Source organism: Stegostoma tigrinum, chromosome 2 (genome assembly GCF_030684315.1).
Source record: "Stegostoma tigrinum isolate sSteTig4 chromosome 2, sSteTig4.hap1, whole genome shotgun sequence".
Classification (NCBI taxonomy): Eukaryota; Metazoa; Chordata; class Chondrichthyes; order Orectolobiformes; family Stegostomatidae; genus Stegostoma; species Stegostoma tigrinum.
This window is the reverse complement of record NC_081355.1, coordinates 143,541,798-143,562,015: the sequence shown is the minus strand read 5'-3', so window position 1 is coordinate 143,562,015 and position 20,218 is coordinate 143,541,798. Positions and strand designations below refer to the sequence as shown.

The 20,218-nt window shown below is 45.7% G+C and overlaps 1 protein-coding gene across 10 annotated transcripts in view; it reads left to right on the top strand.

The window, feature by feature from the left end:
• The window catches only part of dpp6a (dipeptidyl-peptidase 6a), a 1,430,988-nt gene that overhangs the window by 897,271 nt on the left and 513,499 nt on the right, over positions 1-20,218 (top strand). For all 10 annotated transcript variants that reach the window (XM_059639738.1, XM_059639748.1, XM_059639745.1 and 7 more), the window contains one exon: positions 3,622-3,736. In XM_059639738.1, the coding sequence (XP_059495721.1) occupies positions 3,622-3,736 (115 nt within the window). The remainder of the gene's footprint in view (positions 1-3,621; positions 3,737-20,218) is intronic.

The window sequence follows — 20,218 nt, the reverse complement described above, 5'->3', positions numbered from 1 at the left end:
GTATTCTGTTTGAGTTCAGCAAAGGTCAGGAGCAAAGCAGCAGGAAAATGAGACCATTTAATTTAGACTGCTAAAATAGTACTATTTTACACTGAATATTAAGGCAAGCTCCAAAGGAAGATAGCTTGGGGGTACAATTTGATAAAGTTGTCAAAATCATGGGGGAAATGGATGCCACAGGAGACTTCACTGACCTTGGGCAATTGAAAGGTCACATACGTGCGTGTGTAAGCGCGTGTGTGTGTGTGTGTGTGTGTGTGTGTGTGTGTGTGTGTGTGTGTGTGTGTGTGTGTGTGTGTCTGCGTGCGTGCGCGCGCGCATGTGTGTGTGTGTGTGTGTGTGTGTGTGTGTGTGTGTGTGTATGTGTATGTGTCTCTGTCTGCCTGTCTGTGTATGTATGTGTATATGTGTGTGTGTATATGTGTGTGTGTGAACGTGTGTATATTGGTATCCCCCATGGCTGAGTTCCTCATTGTTCATCTCCATCAGATGAAGAAAACTAGAGTGAGGTGGCATAATTAGCGGGAGCAGGATGGAAAGAGAGGACAGCCAAAGTGGCATATTTTACACCAAGCTTGGAAAACTTTAATGTATTGCAGAGTTTTAGGTTTGGGCACAGGCGCTGGGCACTGCATGATCAGTATGCTGTGAACCAATAGGTTGGAAACAGAAATGGAAATTAGAATTCACAGTCCATCAGGCATGACATGCCAACTACTGGAAGTGCAACCACTGGCTAGGCACCCAAAAGAAATACCCCACAAGCTGTAGCTAATCCTGATGTGGGGCAGTTGGCATCGTCTCATGGAGGAGAATGAGTGGCTGAGGTGAGGACAGTTCTTATCATTGCAGGAATATTTCTGTTCTTCCTGGATCCATGAGAACAGTGAAAGAATCAAACCCTAGCAGGTTCCTTTAGCTAGTGTGATGCACTTTATTTATATCAGGTGACTGACATGTGCTTTGGTCTCTGCTTGTGATCTCTAAAACAAAAAAGGCTCCAACATTGAAGGGTCAGGCCAACAGGGGTGGTGTGTTGGCACAGTGGTTAGCACTGCTACTGCACAGTGCCAGGGACCCAGATTTAGCTCCAACCTTGGGAGATTGTGTGGTGTTTCTGCCTTCTCCCCATGTCTGCATGGGTTTTCTTCTATGTGCGCTGGTTCCCTCCCAAAATCCAAGGGCATGAAGATTAGGTGGATTGGCTATGCAATGGTGTCTAGGGGTGTGCAGGTTTAGCCACTTGGAATTATGGGATAGGGCAGGAATCTCCTCTTTGGTACAGATTCAATGGGCTGAATAGTCTTTTCTGCGCTATGGGGATTCTATGAACAGCTGTTACACCCCACCCACTGTAAAACTGGTCTTTGTTTTTGCTGATTGCCAATATACATTTTCCTGGTTGTCTCTGTTTTTAATTTTAATGCTTATCATGTCATCAACTGGTCTGAATGAATGATATGAGTAACAGAACATAGAACAGAGAACATTACAGCACAGTACAGGCCTTCGGCCCTCGGTGTTGTGCCGACCTGTCGTACCAATCTCAAGCCCATCTAACCTACACTATTCCATGTACGTCCATATGCTTGTCCAATGACGACTTAAATGTACCTAAAGTTGGCAAATCTACTACCGTTGCAGGCAAAGCGTTCCATTCTCTTACTACTCTCTGAGTAAAGAAACTACCTCTGACATCTGTCCTATATCTTTCACCCCTCAATTTAAAGCTATGCCCCCTCATGCTTGCCGTCACCATCCTAGGAAAAAGGCTCTCCCTATCCACCCTATCTAACCCTCTGATTATTTTATATGTTTCAATTAAGTCACCTCTCAACCTTCTTCTCTCTAATGAAAACAGCCTCAAGTCCCTCAGCCTTTCCTCGTAAGACCTTCCCTCCATACCAGGCAACATCCTAGTAAATCTCCTCTGCACCCTTTCCAAAGCTTCCACATTCTTCTTATAATGCGGTGACCAGAACTGTACACAATACTCCAAGTGTGGCCGCACCAGAGTTTTGCACAGCTTCACCATAACCTCTTGGTTCCAGAACTCAATCCCTCTATTAATAAAAGCTAAAACACTGTATGCCTTCTTAACAGCCCTGTCAACCTGGATGGCAACTTTCAAGGATCTGTGTACATGGACACTGAGATCTCTCTGCTCATCTACACTACTAAGAATCTTACCGTTAGCCCTGTACTTTGCCTTCCGGTTACTCCTACCAAAGTGCATCATCTCACACTTGTCTGCATTAAACTCCATTTGCCACCTCTCAGCCCAGCCCTGCAGCTTATCTATGTCTCTCTGCAACCTACAGCATCTTTCGTCACCATCCACAACTCCACCGACCTTAGTGTCGTCTGCAAATTTACTAACCCATCCTTCTACGCCCTCATCCAGGTCATTTATAAAAATGCCAAACAGCAGTGGACCCAACACCGACCCTTGCGGTACACCACTAGTAACTGGTCTCCAGGATGAACATTTCCCATCAACTACCACCCTCTGTCTTCTTTCAGCAAGCCAATTTCCGATCCAAACTGCTATATCTCCCACAATTCCATTCCTCCGCATTTTGTACAATAGCCTATTGTGGGGAACCTTATCAAATGCCTTGCTGAAATCCATATACACCACATCAACTAGTTTACTCTCATCTACCTGTTTGGTCACCTTCTCAAAGAACTCAGTAAGGTTTGTGAGGCACGGCCTTCCCTTCACAAAACCGTGCTGACTATCCCTAATCAATTTATTCTTTTCTGGATGCTTATAAATCCTATCCCTTATAACCTTTTCTAACACTTTACCAACAACTGAGGTAAGGCTCACTGGTCTATAATTACCAGGGTTGTCTCTACTCACCTTCTTGAACAGGGGAACCACATTTGCGATCCTCCAGTCATCTGGCACTATTCCTGTAGACAATGACGAGTTAAAGATCAATGCCAAAGGCTCGGCAATCTCCTCCCTGGCTTCCCAGAGGATCCGAGTATAAATCCCATCCGGCCCAGGGTACTTATCTATCTTCACCCTCTGAAGGATTTCTAATACCTCTTCCTTGTGAACCTCAATCCCACCTAGTCTAGTAGCCTGTATCTCAGTATTCTCCTCGACAACATTGCCATTTTCTAGAGTGAATACTGTTGAAAAATATTCATTTAGCACTTCCCCTATCTCATCTGACTCCACACACAACTTCCCACTACTATCCTTGATTGGGCCTAATCTTACTTTCATCATTCTTTTATTCCTTAAATACCTATAGAAAGCCTTAGGGTTTACCCTGATCCTATCCGCCAACAACTTCTCATGTCTCCTCCTGGCTCTTCTGACCTCTCTCTCTTTAGGTCTTTCCTGGCTACCTCGTAGCCCTCAAGCCCCCTAACTGAGCCTTCACATCTCATCCTAACATAAGCCTTCTTCTTCCTCTTGGCCAGAGATTCCACCTCCTTCGTAAACCACAGCTCCCGCGCTCTACAGCTTCCTCCCTGCCTGACAGGTACATACTTATCTAGGACACACAGGAGCTTTTCCTTGAATAAGCTCCACATTTCTAATGTGCCCATCCCCTGTGTTTCTCTTTTATCATTCATTGATTATATTTTTTCCTTTGTTAGGAGCTAGTGGGGAGTAACCCTCCGCAGAGAAACTGGAAAGGGATAGCAATCGCACTTCTCGTTATCCTGGTTATCTGCTCGCTGATTGTTACCTCAGTTATCCTCCTCACCGAACGTAAGTAACTTCATTATTTAATTTCTCAGCAAGAAGCTAACAGTTTGGAACCAAAATGTTGGGCCACTCATCGTTTACGTGAGCTTAAATGGCCAGATTGGGAGGAGTACACAAGCCTGTTTTAAAATTCATTTGTGGGATGTGGGAATTGCTGACCAATATTTGTGGCCCATCCTGAATTGTTTTGATTTGATCTGATTTCCTATTGGCACATGTGCCTGAGAACAGTGAAAAAAATTGTTCTGCATGCAGTACAGGCAGATCATACCAAACAAAATGCCTCAGGGTAATAGAACAGAGCAAAGATTACACTGTTACAGCTGCAGAGAAGGTGCACAAAGAGCCAGATCAACATTAAATTTAAAATTTGAGGGTCCACTTAGAAGTCTAATAACAGCAGGGAAGAAGCTATTCTTGAATCTTTTATATCTTTTATATCTTCTGCCTGATGGAAGAGGGTGGAAGAGAGTATAACTGGGTGGAGGAGTCTTTGATTATTTGGTTGCCTTCCTAAAACAGTGGGGAGTCTAGATGGAATCAATGGATAGAAGGCTGGTTTCCGTGAAGAACTGGGCTGTGTTCATGATTCTTACAATCTTGGGAAGACGAGTTGGCAAACTATGCTATGATACTTCCAGATAGGATTCTTTCGATGGTGCATCTATAAAAATTGGTAAGATTGCCCTGGACTAGGTGGTTCTGAACTGCCTCTTGAATCGATGCTGTCCTGGCTCAGTATTCCAGAACTCCCGCCTATTGTTCTTCCAAATACACACAAAGAAACGTAGATGCTGATAATCTAGAATAAAAACAGAGAGTGCTAGAGAAATGCCTCAGGTCTGGCAGCATTGGTCGACAGTAAAATCGAGTTAATATTTTAAGCCCAGTCACTCTACGTCAGAATGCACTCACCTTGCTGGGCTGTAATTTTCTCTTTACAGATGCTGCCAGATCTGCTGAGTTTCTCCAACAGTCTCTGTTTTTGTTCCAATATTCTGTGGACGTGGGTTTGAATGGCAGATGGTGAAATTTAAATTCAATAAATATCTAGAATTTAAAAAGCTAGATTGCTGACAGCCGTGTAATCATTGTCATAAAAATCTATCTGGTTCATTGAATCCCTTCAGGGAAAGAAATCTGTCTCTTCAGATGGTTGGTTGGACTTGATGGGCTGAATAGTCTGCTTCCACACTGTAGGGATTCTATAAAATCATGAACGGCACTGATAAAGTGAAAAGCATCCTTTCCCCTAGGGTAGTTCAAAAGTAGGGAGCAAATTTTTAAGGTGAGAGGAGAAGAATTTAAAAGGGACCTGAGGGGCAACATTTTCACGCAGACAGTCATTTGTATGTGGAATGAACTGCCAGCCCAAGTGGTGGATTCAGGTGCAGTTCCAACATTAAAAAGATGTTTGGATGAGTACATGAAGAGGAAAAGTTGAGAAGGGTGTGGGTCAAATGCTTGCAAATGGGACCAGATTTATCTACGATATCTGATCTGCATGGACGAATTGGACTGAAGGATCTGTTTCTGTGCTGTATTTTTCTATGACTGTATGACTCGAAGTGGGGCTAGTTTAGTTTGGGATTATGGTCGGCATGGACGGGTTGCACAGAAGGGTCTGTTTCCAATATATGTGACTCCCAGGCTCCATGAATCATTTCGTGATGAAGGTAGAGCAGTGGATGTGGTGCATATGAATTTTAGCAAGGCATTTGATAAATTTCCACATGGTAGGCTCAATCAGAAAGTAAGGAGGCATGGGATTTGGGGAAATTTGATGGACTGGATACAAAACTGGCTGTCCAATAGAAGACGGAGGATGGTAGTAGATGGAAAGTATCAGTCTGTGACCAGTAGTGTGCGCAGGGATTTGTTTTGGAACCTCTGCTCTTTGTGATTTTTATAAATGACTTGAATGAGGAAGTGGAAGGGTGGGTTAGTAAGTTTGCCGATGACATGAGGTTGATGGAGTTGTGGATAGTGTGGAGCTGTTGTAGGTTGCGACAGGACATATTCAGTATGCAGAGCTGGGCAAAGAAGTGGCAGATGGAATTCAACCCAGAAAAGTATGAAGTGATTCATTTTGGAAGGTAGAATTTGAAAGCAGAATATAGGATTAATGGCAGGATTCTCAGCAGTGTGAGGAACAGAAGGATCTTGGGGTCCACATCTGTAGATCCCTCAAAGTTGCCACACAAGTTGATTGGGGGTGTTAAGAAGGTATATGGTGTGTTGACCTTCATTAGCAGTGGAATTGAGTTTAAGAGCCACAAGGTTATGCTGCAGCTCTATAAAACCCAGGTTAGATCACACTTGGAATATTGTGTTCCGCTCTGGTCACCTCGTTATAGAAGGGATGTGGAAACTTCAGAGAGGGTGCAGAGGAGATTTACCAGGATGCTGCCTGGACTGGAGGGCAGGTCTTATGAGGAAAGGTTGAGGGAGCTAGGGCTTTTTCCATTGAAGTGAAGAAGGATGAGAGGTAACTTGATAGAAGTTTACAAGATGATGAGAGACATCGATAGACTGGGTAGCCAGAGACTTTTTCTCAGGGCGGAAATGACTGTTACGAGGATGCATAATTTTAAGGTGATTGGAGAAAGGTTTAGGGGAGATGTAGGTTATTTAAGCAGAGATTGGTGGGTGTGTGGAATGCGCTGCCGGCAGTGGTAGTGGAGTCAGATACTTTCGAGACTTTTAAGCGACTCTTGGATAGGGATATGGAGGATAGTAAAATGTAGGGTATGCAGGGTAGTTTGATCTTACTGAGATAATAGGTCAGCGCAACATGGTGGGCCAAAGGGCCTGTACTCTGCTATACTGTTCGATGTTGTATGTTCTATGTATGTTCTAAGTGTTGCCATTGTCAACACACACACAGCAGTGACCAAGATAATAAAATATGAGGCTGGATGAACACAGCAGGCCAAGCAGCATCTCAGGAGCACAAAAGCTGACGTTTCGGGCCTGGACCCTTCATCGGACCAGTTTAGACTAGGTGAGGGCTCAACTGAGCTTCCCTGCTGCTCTTTGAATAGTGTCACAGGGCCCCGAACAAATGGGCAGGACACTGGTTTAATGTCTCATTACTCCTTTAATAGCTACATTGTTTGCTCGACTCCTGAAATAGGCTCAGGACCCACAGAATTTTATAAATGTGTTACCGCTGAGCCAAGCAGAATTTTGTTTTGAATGCATTTGCAACGTGACTACAGACAATTGGTGCAACTTTCTCTCTTTTTCTTCCTCTTTACAGGATCTTGAGCATCTCTGGCTAATGTTCTTGATTTGTGATATGATGAATTGTCAGTATTTCTGAGAACACAGGACCTCCAGCAGTTGTGCATCACAAAGTCCCACAAGCAGCGATGAGACAAAGTCCCAGTATTCTGTTTCAGGTGTTAACACTTAGCTAGGGAATAAGGAGAAAATGCTACAGAGCCTTGTACAGCCTCTTGAGAGGTCAGATTGCCCCAGTTCAATCTCTCGTTTGAAAGACATCACTGGGGCCTGCACTCCCATTGCACTTCACTGGAATGCTAGTGTAAATTTTGTGTTCAAGTTACCAGACATGGGTTTGAACTCAGAACCTTCCGATTCAGAGGCATAATTGCCATCACTGGATTAATGCTGGCTCCCACCCCAGTTTGCTGCCAGATAAGGAAATTTGTAGGTTTTGGCTGAAATTTCTGTTAGCTGTGATTTTTGTTTGCAAAAGCACTTCACAAAAATGGCCATTTGGTCCATCATGCTTGCACTAGCTCTATTATCTTGTGTTTGTTTTCTGCCTTTTCACCATATTGCTGAGCACCATTTTAATTGAAATAACAATCCAATGTCCCTCTGGAATGTCTCAATTGAACCTGCCTCCACCAAATTTCCAACCAATACACACCATACCCGAACAACCCACTGTGTGAAAAACATTTTTTGCTTCATTTGCAGATCACTTGTAAAGCTATGCTCTCTCATTCACATCCCTCACCTTCCTGGACCTCTCAGTCTCCATCTCAGGCAACCAGCTTGTAACTGATGTCCATTTCAAGACCACCGACTCCCCACAGCTACCTAGAATACACCTCCTCCCACCCACCCTCCTACAAAAATTCCATCCCCTATTCCCAATTCCTCCGCCTCCGCCGCATCTGCTCCCACGATAAGACATTCCACTCCCGCACATCCCAGATGTCCAAGTTCTTTAAGGACCGCAACTTTCCCCCCACAGTGACCGAGAACGCCCTTGACCGCGTCTCCCGTATTTCCCGCAACACATCCCTCACACCCCGCCCCCGCCACAACCGCCCTAAGAGGATCCCCCTCGTTCTCACACACCACCCTACCAACCTCCGGATACAACGCATCATCCTCCGACACTTCCGCCATTTACAATCCGACCCCACCACCCAAGACATTTTTCCATCCCCACCCCTGTCTGCTTTCCGGAGAGACCACACTCTCCGTGACTCCCTTGTTGGCTCCACACTGCCCTCCAACCCCACCACACCCGGCACCTTCCCTTGCAACTGCAGGAAATGCTACACTTGCCCCCACACCTCCTCCCTCACCCCTATCCCAGGCCCCAAGATGACATTCCACATTAAGCAGAGGTTCACCTGCACATCTGCCAATGTGGTATACTGCATCCACTGTACCCGGTGTGGCTTCCTCTACATTGGGGAAACCAAGCGGAGGCTTGGGGACCGCTTTGCAGAACACCTCCGCTCAGTTCGCAACAAACAACTGCACCTCCCAGTCGCAAACCTTTTCCACTCCCCCTCCCATTCTCTAGATGACATGTCCATCATGGGCCTCCTGCAGTGTCACAATGATGCCACCCGAAGGTTGCAGGAACAGCAACTCATATTCCGCCTGGGAACCCTGCAGCCATATAGTATCAATGTGGACTTCACCAGTTTCAAAATCTCCCCTTCCCCTACTGCATCCCTAAACCAGCCCAGTTCGTCCCCTCCCCCCACTGCACCACACAACCAGCCCAGCTCTTCCCCCCCACCCGCTGAATCCCAAAACCAGTCCAACCTGTCTCTGCCTCCCTAACCGGTTCTTCCTCTCACCCATCCCTTCCTCCCACCCCAAGCCGCACCCCCATCTACCTACTAACCTCATCCCACCTCCTTGACCTGTCTGTCTTCCCTGGACTGACCTATCCCCTCCCTACCTCCCCACCTATACTCTCTCCACCTATCTTCTTTACTCTCCATCTTCGGTCCGCCTCCCCCTCTCTCCCTATTTATTCCAGTTCCCTCTCCCCATCCCCCTCTCTGATGAAGGGTCTAGGCCCGAAACGTCAGCTTTTGTGCTCCTGAGATGCTGCTTGGCCTGCTGTGTTCATTCAGCCTCACATTTTATTATCTTGGAATTCTCTCATTCTTGTTTCTTTTACAATGGAAACAGATGCACAGTATCTGCTCCTTCCAGCCATTGACAATTTTGGAAACCTCAACGGATCTTGTCTGTGTCTTTTTCTCTCTAGTCCCAACTTCTTAAGTCTATCCTCATGGTTGAGGTTTCGCAAACATGGACCCATGCTAATAAATAGGTTCTGCACTCTTTCCAATGCATTTGCATCTTTCTGATAATGTGATATCCACAACTGCTCACAATATTCCAGCTGAGATTTAACTTGCTCTGATCAGAAGTATAACGTCCTGAATTGGAGTAAGGTCAGTTTTGATGGTATTAGGCAAGAACTTTCTAAAGTTGATTGGGGGGGGGCGCAGATGTTTGCAGGTAAAGAGGCAGCTGGAAATTGGGAAGCCTTTAAAGATAAGATAACGAAAGTCCAGAGACAGTGTGTTCCTGTTAGGGTGAATGGTGAGGCTGGATGGTGTAGGGAATGGTGAGGCTGGATGGTGTAGGGAATGCTAGATGACAAAGGAAATTGAGACTCTGGTCAAGAAAAGGAAGGATGCATAAATCAGGTAAGTACAGCTGGGATGGAGTGAATCCCAAGAGGAGTATAAGGGCCATAGAAGTTTACCTTCGAGGGAAGTCAAGAGAGCAAAAATGGAACATGAGCTCTCTTTGGTAAATTGGCTTAAGGAGAATGCAAAAAGATCCTACAAATCCATTAAGGGTAAAAGCGTAACTAGGGAGACAATAAGGCCCCTTAAAGGTCAACAAGGCCGTATATGTGTGGAACCACAGGAGTTGGGTGAGACACTAAACGAGTATTTTGTGTCTGTATTTACTGTGGAGAAGGGTATGAAAGCTAGAGAATTTGGGGAAATAAATGGTAATAGCTTGAAAAGTGTCTATTTTACAGAAGAGGAAGTGCTGGAGGTTTTAAAATGCATAAAGGTGGAGAAATCCCAGAGCCCTGATCAGGTGTATCACAGAACATTGTGCGAAGCTTGGAAGAGATTACTGAGCCTCTTGCTGAGATATCTGTATCATCAATAGCTGCAGGTGAAGTGCCGGAAGACTGAAAGCTGGCTCTCATGGTGCCACGATTGAAAAAAAATCATAAAGAAAAGCTAAAAAACGATAAAACATTGAACACTGATGTCGATGGTGAGGAAGTTGTTGGAAGGGATTCTGAAGGACAAAGTTTACATGCATTCGGAAAGGCAGGGGCTGGTTAGGGCGAGTCAACATGGTTTTGTGCTTGAGAAATTGTATCTCACTCACTTGAGTGAGTTTTTTGAAAAGTTGACAAAGACGATTAGTGAAGACAGAGCAGTAGGCGTTGTCTATAAGGGCTTCAGGAAAGTGAATGACAAGTTTCTACATGGTTAGGCATCCCTGGAAGAGGCTTCGCAGTGAGGTTAAAATAGTATCAGAGATAATGGGAACTGCAGATGCTGGAGAATTCCAAGATAATAAAATGTGAGGCTGGATGAACACAGCAGGCCAAGCAGCATCTCAGGAGCACAAAAGCTGAGGTTTCGGGCCTAGACCCTTCATCAGAGAGCTACATGGTTGATTGTTTACCAAGGTTAGAGCACATGGGCTTGAGGGGGAGCTAGCCAATTGGATGCAAAATCGGCTTGAAGGTAGGAGACAGAGGGTCGGGGTAGAGGGTTTTTTTTCAGACTGGAGGCCTGTGATCAGCAGTGTGCCACTGATGCTGGATCCACTGCCTGTTGTCATTTATATAAATGAGTTGGATGTGAATATAGGAGGTATGGTTAGTAAGTTTGTAGATGACACTACATTTGGTGGTGTTGAGAACAGAGACAAGGTTACCTCAGAGTACAATGGGACCTTTATCAAATCAGCCAATGGCCGAGGGTGAGCAGATGGAGTTTAATTTAGGTAAATGTAAGCTGCTGATAAGGCAAATCATTATGCAGTTAATAGTAGGGCCTTGGGAGTGTTCTGAACAAAGGGACCCAGGGGTGCAGGTGTCTAGATCCTTGAAAGTAAAGTCACAGGTTGACAGGGTGGTGAAGAAAGTGCTTGTCTTCATTGGTCATTGCATTGAGCCTCGGAGTTGGGACGTCATGTTGTGGCTGTACAGGGCATTGGAGAGGCCAGTTTTAAAATACTGCATTCAATTCTTGTCTGGCTGCTATAGGAAAGATGTTGTTAAACTATTTTTTATAGATTCGTTTTGTGGTGTGGTTGCCCCTGGCTGGCCAGCACTATTTTGCCCATCTGTATTTGCCTTGAGAAGGTGGGGGTGAGCTGCCTGCCTGAACCGCTGCAGTCCTCCTGCTGTGGGTAGGCCACAATGCCAATAGAGGAGGAATTCCAGGATTTTGGCCCCACAACAATGAACGAACAGCAATATATTTCCAAGAGAAAACCTCAACCCTGCAATAACCGCCAAAAGAGTCTCAGATGTCCTCGATTTCCAAGGACCGCAACTTTCCCCCCACCGCAGTGGCTGAGAACGCCCTCAACCGTGTCTCCCGCATTTCCTGTAACATTTCTCACACCCCGCCCCCGCAATAACTGCCAAAAGAGAATCCCCCTCGTCCTCACACACCACCTCACCAACCTCCGGATACAACGCATCATCCTCCGACACTTCCGCCATCTGCAATCTGACTCCACCACTAAAGACATTTTTCCATCCCCACCCTTGTCTGCCTTCCGGAGAGACCACTCTCTCCATGACACCCTTGTCCGCCCCACACTGCCCTCCAACCCCACCACACCCGGCACCTTCCCCTGCAACCGCAGGAAGTGCTACACTTACCCCCACACCTCCTCCCTCATCCCGATCCCAGGCCCCAATAGACTTGCCACATCAAGCAGATGTTCATCTGCCAATGTGGTATACTGCATCCATTGTACCCGGTGTGGCTTCCTGTACATTGGAGAAACCAAGCGGAGGCTTGTGGACCACTTTGCAGAACACCTACACTCGGATCGCAGTAAACAACTGCACCTCCCAGTCGCGAACCATTTCAACTCCCCCTCCCATTCCTCAGATGACATGTCCTACCTGGGCCTCCTGCAGTGCCACAACGATGCCACCTGAAGGTTGCAGAATCAGCAACTCATATTCCGCTTGGGAACCCTGCAGCCCAATGGTATCAATGTGGATTTCACGAGCTTCAAAATCTCCCCTTCCCCCACCGCATCCCAAAACCAGCCCAGCTCATCCCCGTCTCGTTAACCTGTTCTTCCTCTCACCTATCCCCTCCTCCTACCTCAAGCCACACCCCCATTTATACCTACTAACCTCATCCCGCCCCCTTGACCTGTCCGACATTCCTGGACTGACCTATCGCCTCCCTACCTTCCCACCTATACTCACCTCTACTGGCTCCATCCCCACCTCTTTAACTTGTTTGTCTCCTCGCCACCTATCTTCTCCTCTATCCATCTTTGATCCACCTCCCCCCCTCCCTATTTAGTTCAGAATCCTCTCCCCGTCTCCATTTTCTGATGAAGGGTCTCGGCCAGAAACGTCAGCTTTTGTGCTCCTAAGATGATGCTTGGCCTGCTGTGTTCATCCCGCTTCACACTTTGTTATCCCCAATATATTTCCAAGTCAGGATGTTGAGTGGCTTGGAAGGGAACTTGAAGGTGGTAGTGTTACCTTATATCTGCTGCCCTTATCCTTCTAGATGGAAGTGATTGTGGGTTTGGAAGGTGATGTCTGGTGAATTTGGTGAATTTCTGCAGGGCCTCTTGTCGATAGTACACACAGCTGCTACTGAGCATCTATGGTAAAGGGAGGAGATGCTTGTGGATGTAGTGCCCATCAAGCAGGCTGCTTTGTCCTGGATGGTGTCAAGCTTCTTTAGTGTTGTTGGAGCTGCACAAATCCAGGCAAGTGGGGAGTGTTCCATCACACTCCTGACTTGTGCCTTGTAGATGGTGGACAGGCTTCGGGGAGTCAGGAGATGAATTATTTACTAGTATTCCTAGCCTCTGACCTGTATCATTGGTGAACATCCTCACTTCTGATCTTATGATGGAGCAAAGATCATTGATGAGGCAGCTGAGGATTGTTGTGCCTAAGACACTACCCCTAGGAACCCCTGCAGAGATGTCCTTGAGCCAAGGTGACTGACCTTCAGCGACCACAATCATCTTCCAGTATGTGAGGTATGACTCCAACCATCCTGATAGCCATTGATTCCAGTTTGTCTCAGGCACCTTGATGCCGCTCTTGGTTAAATGCAGTCTTGAGGTCAAGGGCTGTCACTCTCACCTCACCTCTGGAATTCAACTCTTTTGTCCATGTTTGACCGAAGGCTGTGATGAAGTCAAGAGCTGAGTGGCCCTGGAGGAACCCAAACTGGGCGTCACCCTGCAGGTTATTCCTGAGCTGGTGCTGCTTGCTAGCACTGTTGATGCCATCTTCAATCACTGTACTGATGGTTGAGTGTAGACTAATGGGACAGTAATTCTCTTGGTCGGATTTGTCCTGCTTCTGATGTACTTAAGCAATTTTCCACATTGTCGGGTAGATACCACTGTTGTAACTGTACTTCAACAGCTTGGCGAGGGGAGCGGCAAGTTCTGGAGCACAAGGCTTCAGTACTATTGCCAGAATATTGTCAGGGCCTGTAGCCTTTTCAGTATCCAGTATCTTCAACCATTTCTTGCTATCACGTAGAGTGAATCGAATTGGCTGAAGACTGGTATCTGTATTGCAGGGGACCACTGGAGGGGGCCAACATGGATCATCCATACTGCACTTCTGATTGCTGTGAAAGCTTCATCCTTACCATTTGCTTTGATGTGCTGGGCTGACTCATTAAATTGTCCATCACCAGTCATGACTGGATCTGGCAGGACTACACAGCTTGGATCTGATCTGACCTTCGACCTTCTACCTCAGCAGAGGATTCCCCAGCACCATTTTTGACAGGGCTCTCAGCTGGGTCTGGCTCATCTCCTGCACTTCCACCCTCACCCCTTCTTCCTTCCTGCAACAGCGATTGGGTTTCCTTTGTCCTTACCTACCGTCCCTTCGGCACCCACATCCAGAAGATCAACAAATGCCATTTCTGCTACATCCAGTGAGATACCACCACCGGACACATATTCCCCTCCCCTCCCTTGTCTGTCTTCCACAGGAACCATTCCCTCCAGAACACCCTGGTCCACAATTCCTTCACTCCCAACACCCCCCCAGAGTTCCACGGCACCTTCGCCTAAAACAGGTGAAGGTGCAACACCGGCCCGTTTACCTCCTCCCTCCCCAACATCAAAGGGCCCAAATATACCTTCCAGGGGGAGCAACTATTCACCTGTACTTCCCAGAATCTAGTCTACTGCATTCACTTCTCACAATGCGGTCCCCTCTACACTGGGGAGACAAAGCGCAGACTGGGTGACCACTTCGTGGAACATCCACATTCTGCTCGCCAAAAAGACCCTGAGCTACCTGTTTCCTGCCACTTTAACACACCACCCTGCTCCCTGGCCAACTTCTCTGACTCTGGCTGACTGCAGGGTTCTGTCAAAGCTTAACACAAGCTGGAAGAATAACACCTCATTTTCCTCTTCGGGACCCTACAACCCTCAGGACTCAATATTGAGTTCAATAATTTTAGGGCCTAAACTCTCCCATGTCCCAGCCCCCACCTCAGACACCAGGCCTTGATATCACACAACCTGCTATTACACACCCGCTGTTGTTCGTCACTAACAGTCCACAATAACAGCTATTCACCCTCCCACCCAGACTGTTTTCAACTCCTTTGACTATCCAACTGCTTTTTTCTCTCACAACAAAATCAAAATTGTTGGAAAAGCTCAGCAGGGCTGGCAGCATCTGTGAAGGAAAAAACAGAGTCAATGTTTCAGGTCTGGTGACTCTTCCTCTCTTTGGGCTGTATCCTTTATCCTATAGTTTCCTCCCTACCCCATCCCCTTCCCTATTCTCTGCACATAAACCAACCTTTTCCAGCTACCATCAGTTCTGAGGAAGGGCCACTGGAGCCAAAACATTAACTCTGATTTTTTTTCCTCACAGACGATGCCCAGACCTGATGGGCTTTTCCAGCAACTTCGGTTTTGTTCCTGATTTACAGATCCACAGTTCTTTCGGTTTTTATTGAATATTTAAGGTCTTTTTCTCAGGGTAGGTGAGCCCAAAACTGGAGGGCATAGGTTTCAGGTGAGAGGGGAAAGATATAAAAGGGTCTTAAGGGGCAACATTTCACACAGAGGGTGGTGTGTGCACAGAATGAGCTGCCAGAGGAAGACTGGTACAGTTACAACATTTAAAGGCATCTGGATGCGTATATGAATAGCAGGGGTTTTAAAGGGATATGGGCCAAATACTGGGACATAGGACCTGATTGGTTCAGGATATCTGGTCAGCATGGGTGAGTTGAACTGAGGGGCCTGTTTCTGTGCTGTGTAACTCTGTGACTGTAAGTGTCCTGTGCAAGTTCAACATCAACTCCTTATTCTTGTACTCTGTGTCCTGTTAATAAAGCCTGGGGCATACAGTGCTTCATGTACTTCGCTCTGCACCTCTCTCCATCTTCAATGATCTGTACACATATACAACTCAGGGCTGTCTGCTCCTGCACTCCCTTTAGAATTGCATCCCTCATTTTATATTGCCTTTCAGTGCTCAAAGCCCATCCTCACATGCATAGTAGGAGCAAAATACTGCAGATGATGGAATATGCACCCGCTCTGATGAAAACTTTTCCAGACTCGAAACGTTAGCTTGTTATCTCTCCATGGATGCTACCTGACCGCTGTGATTTCCAGCAGTTTTTTGTTTTCACCACGCACTTGTCTGCATTGAACCTTACACGGTTTACAAGTTCTTGCACTTTGTTGTTGATCTTCAAAAAACCCATTCTAATACTGACACAAAGGGCAATGTTGTCTGCAATTTCAGGTTGCAACATAACAATGGGGGAAGAGCAGCTCACAGCACAGTTACATCTCTAGCAATATTGAATCAGTGCTTTGGCAAGATTCTGTTGCCACATTAATGCATTATTTTATGACAGTGTTACGAAAATAAAAAGCACACAAACCACTCTGAGGCTCAAATTGTTTCGCATTGCGTGCTGTATTCAGCATCATCAAAGTAAACAGTGGCTGAGAGACAAGATAATTCTTACGCAAAAATCTTCAATAACTGCTTTCCAATAATAGATGTCAGACCCACGTCTGTACCAGATTAAATCCCACGTTTTTGAGATGTGCTGCAGACATTTGAAAAAAATAAGTTTGAGGACAGCATGAGTGACAGCATAAAAGTGGCATGCCCCAAATTCTTGCATAAACTTAAAATGCCATGTCTTTTCCTTCCTTGATTAAACATTAATTCATCATTAGTGCATTGACGCAGTTTTGCAGCTGTGTGTTAATTGGTACACAGTGGTAAACATTTGCTTACTGTCTCGCAAGAAACGCCTATGCATTTGATGGTGCCATCTGCACGTTCCTTCTGCACCTAGCTGCCGTAAGGTTTTAAGAGCTAACATCACTGAAGCCAGAAACTCCAACATTCTCCTCAGCATCAAACATGCAGGCCAAGATTTTCCATTCTGGAGTTGAACTATGGAGATGGTCATCTTGGATGGCATCATGTCTGCCATGGCTCCTGGTGAGGTCACTCACGTGAGCTTCCACCCTTCAGCTCAATCCAACTGCAAGCAAAATTCCATGAAAATATAAAGACAATTGAGTGAAAACCTGGGATGACTCAATGACAACCATGTAACCATTGTCGATTGTTATAACAGCCCTATCTGTTTCACTAATGTCCTTCTAGGAAATCCCATGTGACACCCTGACATGTCCTGCTCACCATGTGACTCCAGACCCACATTATTGTCACTGTCTCTTCTCTTCTGTTTCTCTCATTGAGGACAGGTTGGCACACAACCAGACTGGCAGAGCCCCTCCTGAGTTCTGGGTTCTGACTGCTTTTGACGAAGGTACAGTCCAGATGCCAGGTGAGGCGCAAGTCTAGTCTTGCGTCGTTGGGGAGCTTGACATGGGAGAAGCCAGTGAGCAGCATTGTTGCTTACTGTTCCCAGTACTGTGACGACTTTCAGACATTCCTCTCATTAGGCATGGTATTTCCTCGCCATTGAGTTTAGCTCTCTTCCGCTGGCATAAATAGTCGACAGACCACCAAACAGAAGCAGACCCTGTGGCTCTTCTGTCCATATATCTCTGAGGATGAAGCTTTTGATATGTCAGAGGACACACTGGCAAGGCATCCATCCATCAACGTGGGAGCTGTTGACTGTGAAGCTGCTGCATGTTCAATTGGCTGAGACCTGGGTGGGTTCTTTTACTCGAGTAGATTCTGGTTCACAGTCTGGAGGGCACATCACTGGCACAAGCCTATAGTTGCTGGAGCAAGATAAATCTGATGGCCTCTGATACTACCAGAGGCCAGGAGACTGCTCAGACCCATGGTGAAGATATACCTCTGAGCCCAGCCATAATTAACATCCTGGAAGCTGGCAGGGTCAGCATCATTATGACGGGAAGTGTGGTTTTTTTTCTATTATTCATTCATGCAGTGAGGCATCACCAGCTAGGCTGGTATTTATTGCCTATCCTTAATTGCCCAAAGGCAATAGTGGTCTAGTGATATAGTGGTCATTGTCACTAGACATGTTATCCAGACTCCTGGCTAAAATTTTGAGTATGTGTGTTCAAATCTCATCATGGCAGATGGTGAAATTTGAATTCATTAAAAAATACTTCTTTTAAAATTTAGAAGAAAATCAGTGACCATGTCACCAGTGTCAATTATTATTATAAAAACCCATTCTAGTTGGCTACTATCCTGGGGGAAGGAATTCTTTAGCTCGATTGGGCTACATGTTACTCCAGACCCACATTCATATGATTAAACTCCTAATTACTTTTGGACAGTTCAAGCTCAACAACAAGGATCCCTTACCTTGCCGTCCTGCTCCTCCCTCTTTACTGGAACATGCTGGCTCTGAACTCTTCCCAGAAGGTCTTTAAACAATTCCACATGTCAAATGTGGACTTGTCCGATAACAGCTCCTCCCAATTAACACTCCCTAGCTCCTGCCTAACAGTGACATAACTTGTCCTCCCCAATTTAGTACCTTCCCACAAGGGTCTTGACTTATCCTTATTCATAGCAACGTTAAAACTTAATTAGTTGTGATTACTATTACCTAAATGCTCTCCCACTACAAGGTCAGACACCTGGCCAGGCCCATTAGCCAATAAAAGGTTCAGTATGGCCCCTCCTCTGGTTGGACTATCCAGTTACTGTTTCAAGAAACCTTCTTGGATGTACTTCACAAGTTCTGCCCCATCTAAACCTCTTGCTCTAAGGGAGTCACAGTCCATATTGGGGAAATTAAAGTCACCCACGATGATAACTCTGTTTTTATTGCACCTTTCCATAATCTGCCTACATATTTGTTCCTCAATCTCTCGGTGGTTATTGGGAAGCACGTAGTATATTCCTATCAGAGTGACTGCACCCATCTTATTTTTGAGCTCTACCCATATTGCCTCAGTGGATGAGCCGTCCAGCACGGCCTCTCTGTCTGCAGCTGTAACATTCTCCCTAATTGGTAATGCCATACATTTTTTACCTTCATCTCTATCTCCCCTAAAACGATGAAACCCTGGAATGTTGACCAGGCAGTCTCTGTAATAGCCACAACGTCATAATCCCATGTACAGATCCAGACTCTAAACTCATCTGTCTTACAAAAAATACTCCCTGCTTGAAATAAACACACTTCACACCATCAATACCATTGTGTTCATTTGCCTGTCTCTGCCTGTCCTTTCTTTCCAATTTACTAGCCCTAACATGTCCCTTCCCCTCAATCCCTCCTTCTGGACTTAATACTAGGTTCTGCACCCTTAAACTGTGGAGCAATTCCCATTACTTCCCGATCTTTTAGCTTTACTTGTTGCATTCTCTGTCACCATGTTCTCTCTCCAGTCCCCGCATCTCAGTGGGACTGTCTGTTCTTTCAAGTCTGGCAGTCAGACATGCCATCATTCTGCCACTCTCCCATTCTGATCACTTAATCTGAACTATGCACACACCACCACCGCCCACTAACTAGGGCATAAATGCTGCTTCCTTCACATTTCACTTCAGCTGTGATGAAGTGGTACTGGTATGGAGGGAAGGTCTTACGAGGAAAGGCTGAGGAACTTGAGGCTGTTTTCGTTCAAGAGAAGAAGGTTGAGAGGTGACTTAATTGAGACATATAAAATAATCAGAGGGTTAGATAGGGTGGATAGGGAGAGCCTTTTTCCTAGGATGGTGATGGCGAGAACGAAGGGGCGTAGCTTTAAATTGAGGGGTGAAAGTTATAGGACAGATGTCAGAGGTAGTTTCTTTACTCAGAGAGTAGTAAGAGAATGGAATGCTTTGCCTGCAATGGTAGAAGATTCGCCAACTTTAGGTACATTTAAGTCGTCATTGGATAAGCATATGGACGTACATGGAATAGTGTAGGTTAGATGGGCTTCAGATTGGTAATGACAGGTCGGCACAACATTGAGGGCCGAAGGGCCTGTACTGTGCTGTAATATTCAATGTTCTATAAGACTCATCTAGACTCAAAACATTAGCTTGCTCTTCCTCCATGGATGCTGCCTGATCTGCTGTGATCTCCAACATTTGTTGTTTTCAATACAGATTCCAGCATCTGCAGTCATTTGTTCATATAGCATGTTTTTAAGATGAGAGGAGAAAGATTTAGAAAAGACATGCAGGGGACTTTTTTTACACAGAGAGTGGTCTGTATGTGTAATGAACTTCCAGAGGACATGGTGGATGTGGATACAGTTACAACTTTTAAAAGACATTTAGTTAAGTACATGAATAAGAACAAATGCAGGCAGCTCGGAATAGTTTAGTTTGGAATTATGATCAGCATAGACTGGTTGGACCAAAGGGTCTGTTTCCATGCTGTCTGACTCTATGATAAGTAGCTACTGAGAAAATAGATGCACTGGTCATAATCTTCCATCAATCTTTAGATTTGTGAAAAGTCTCAGAGGACTGGAAAACTGCCAATGTAACACCTTTAATCAAAAAAGTGTCTGTTC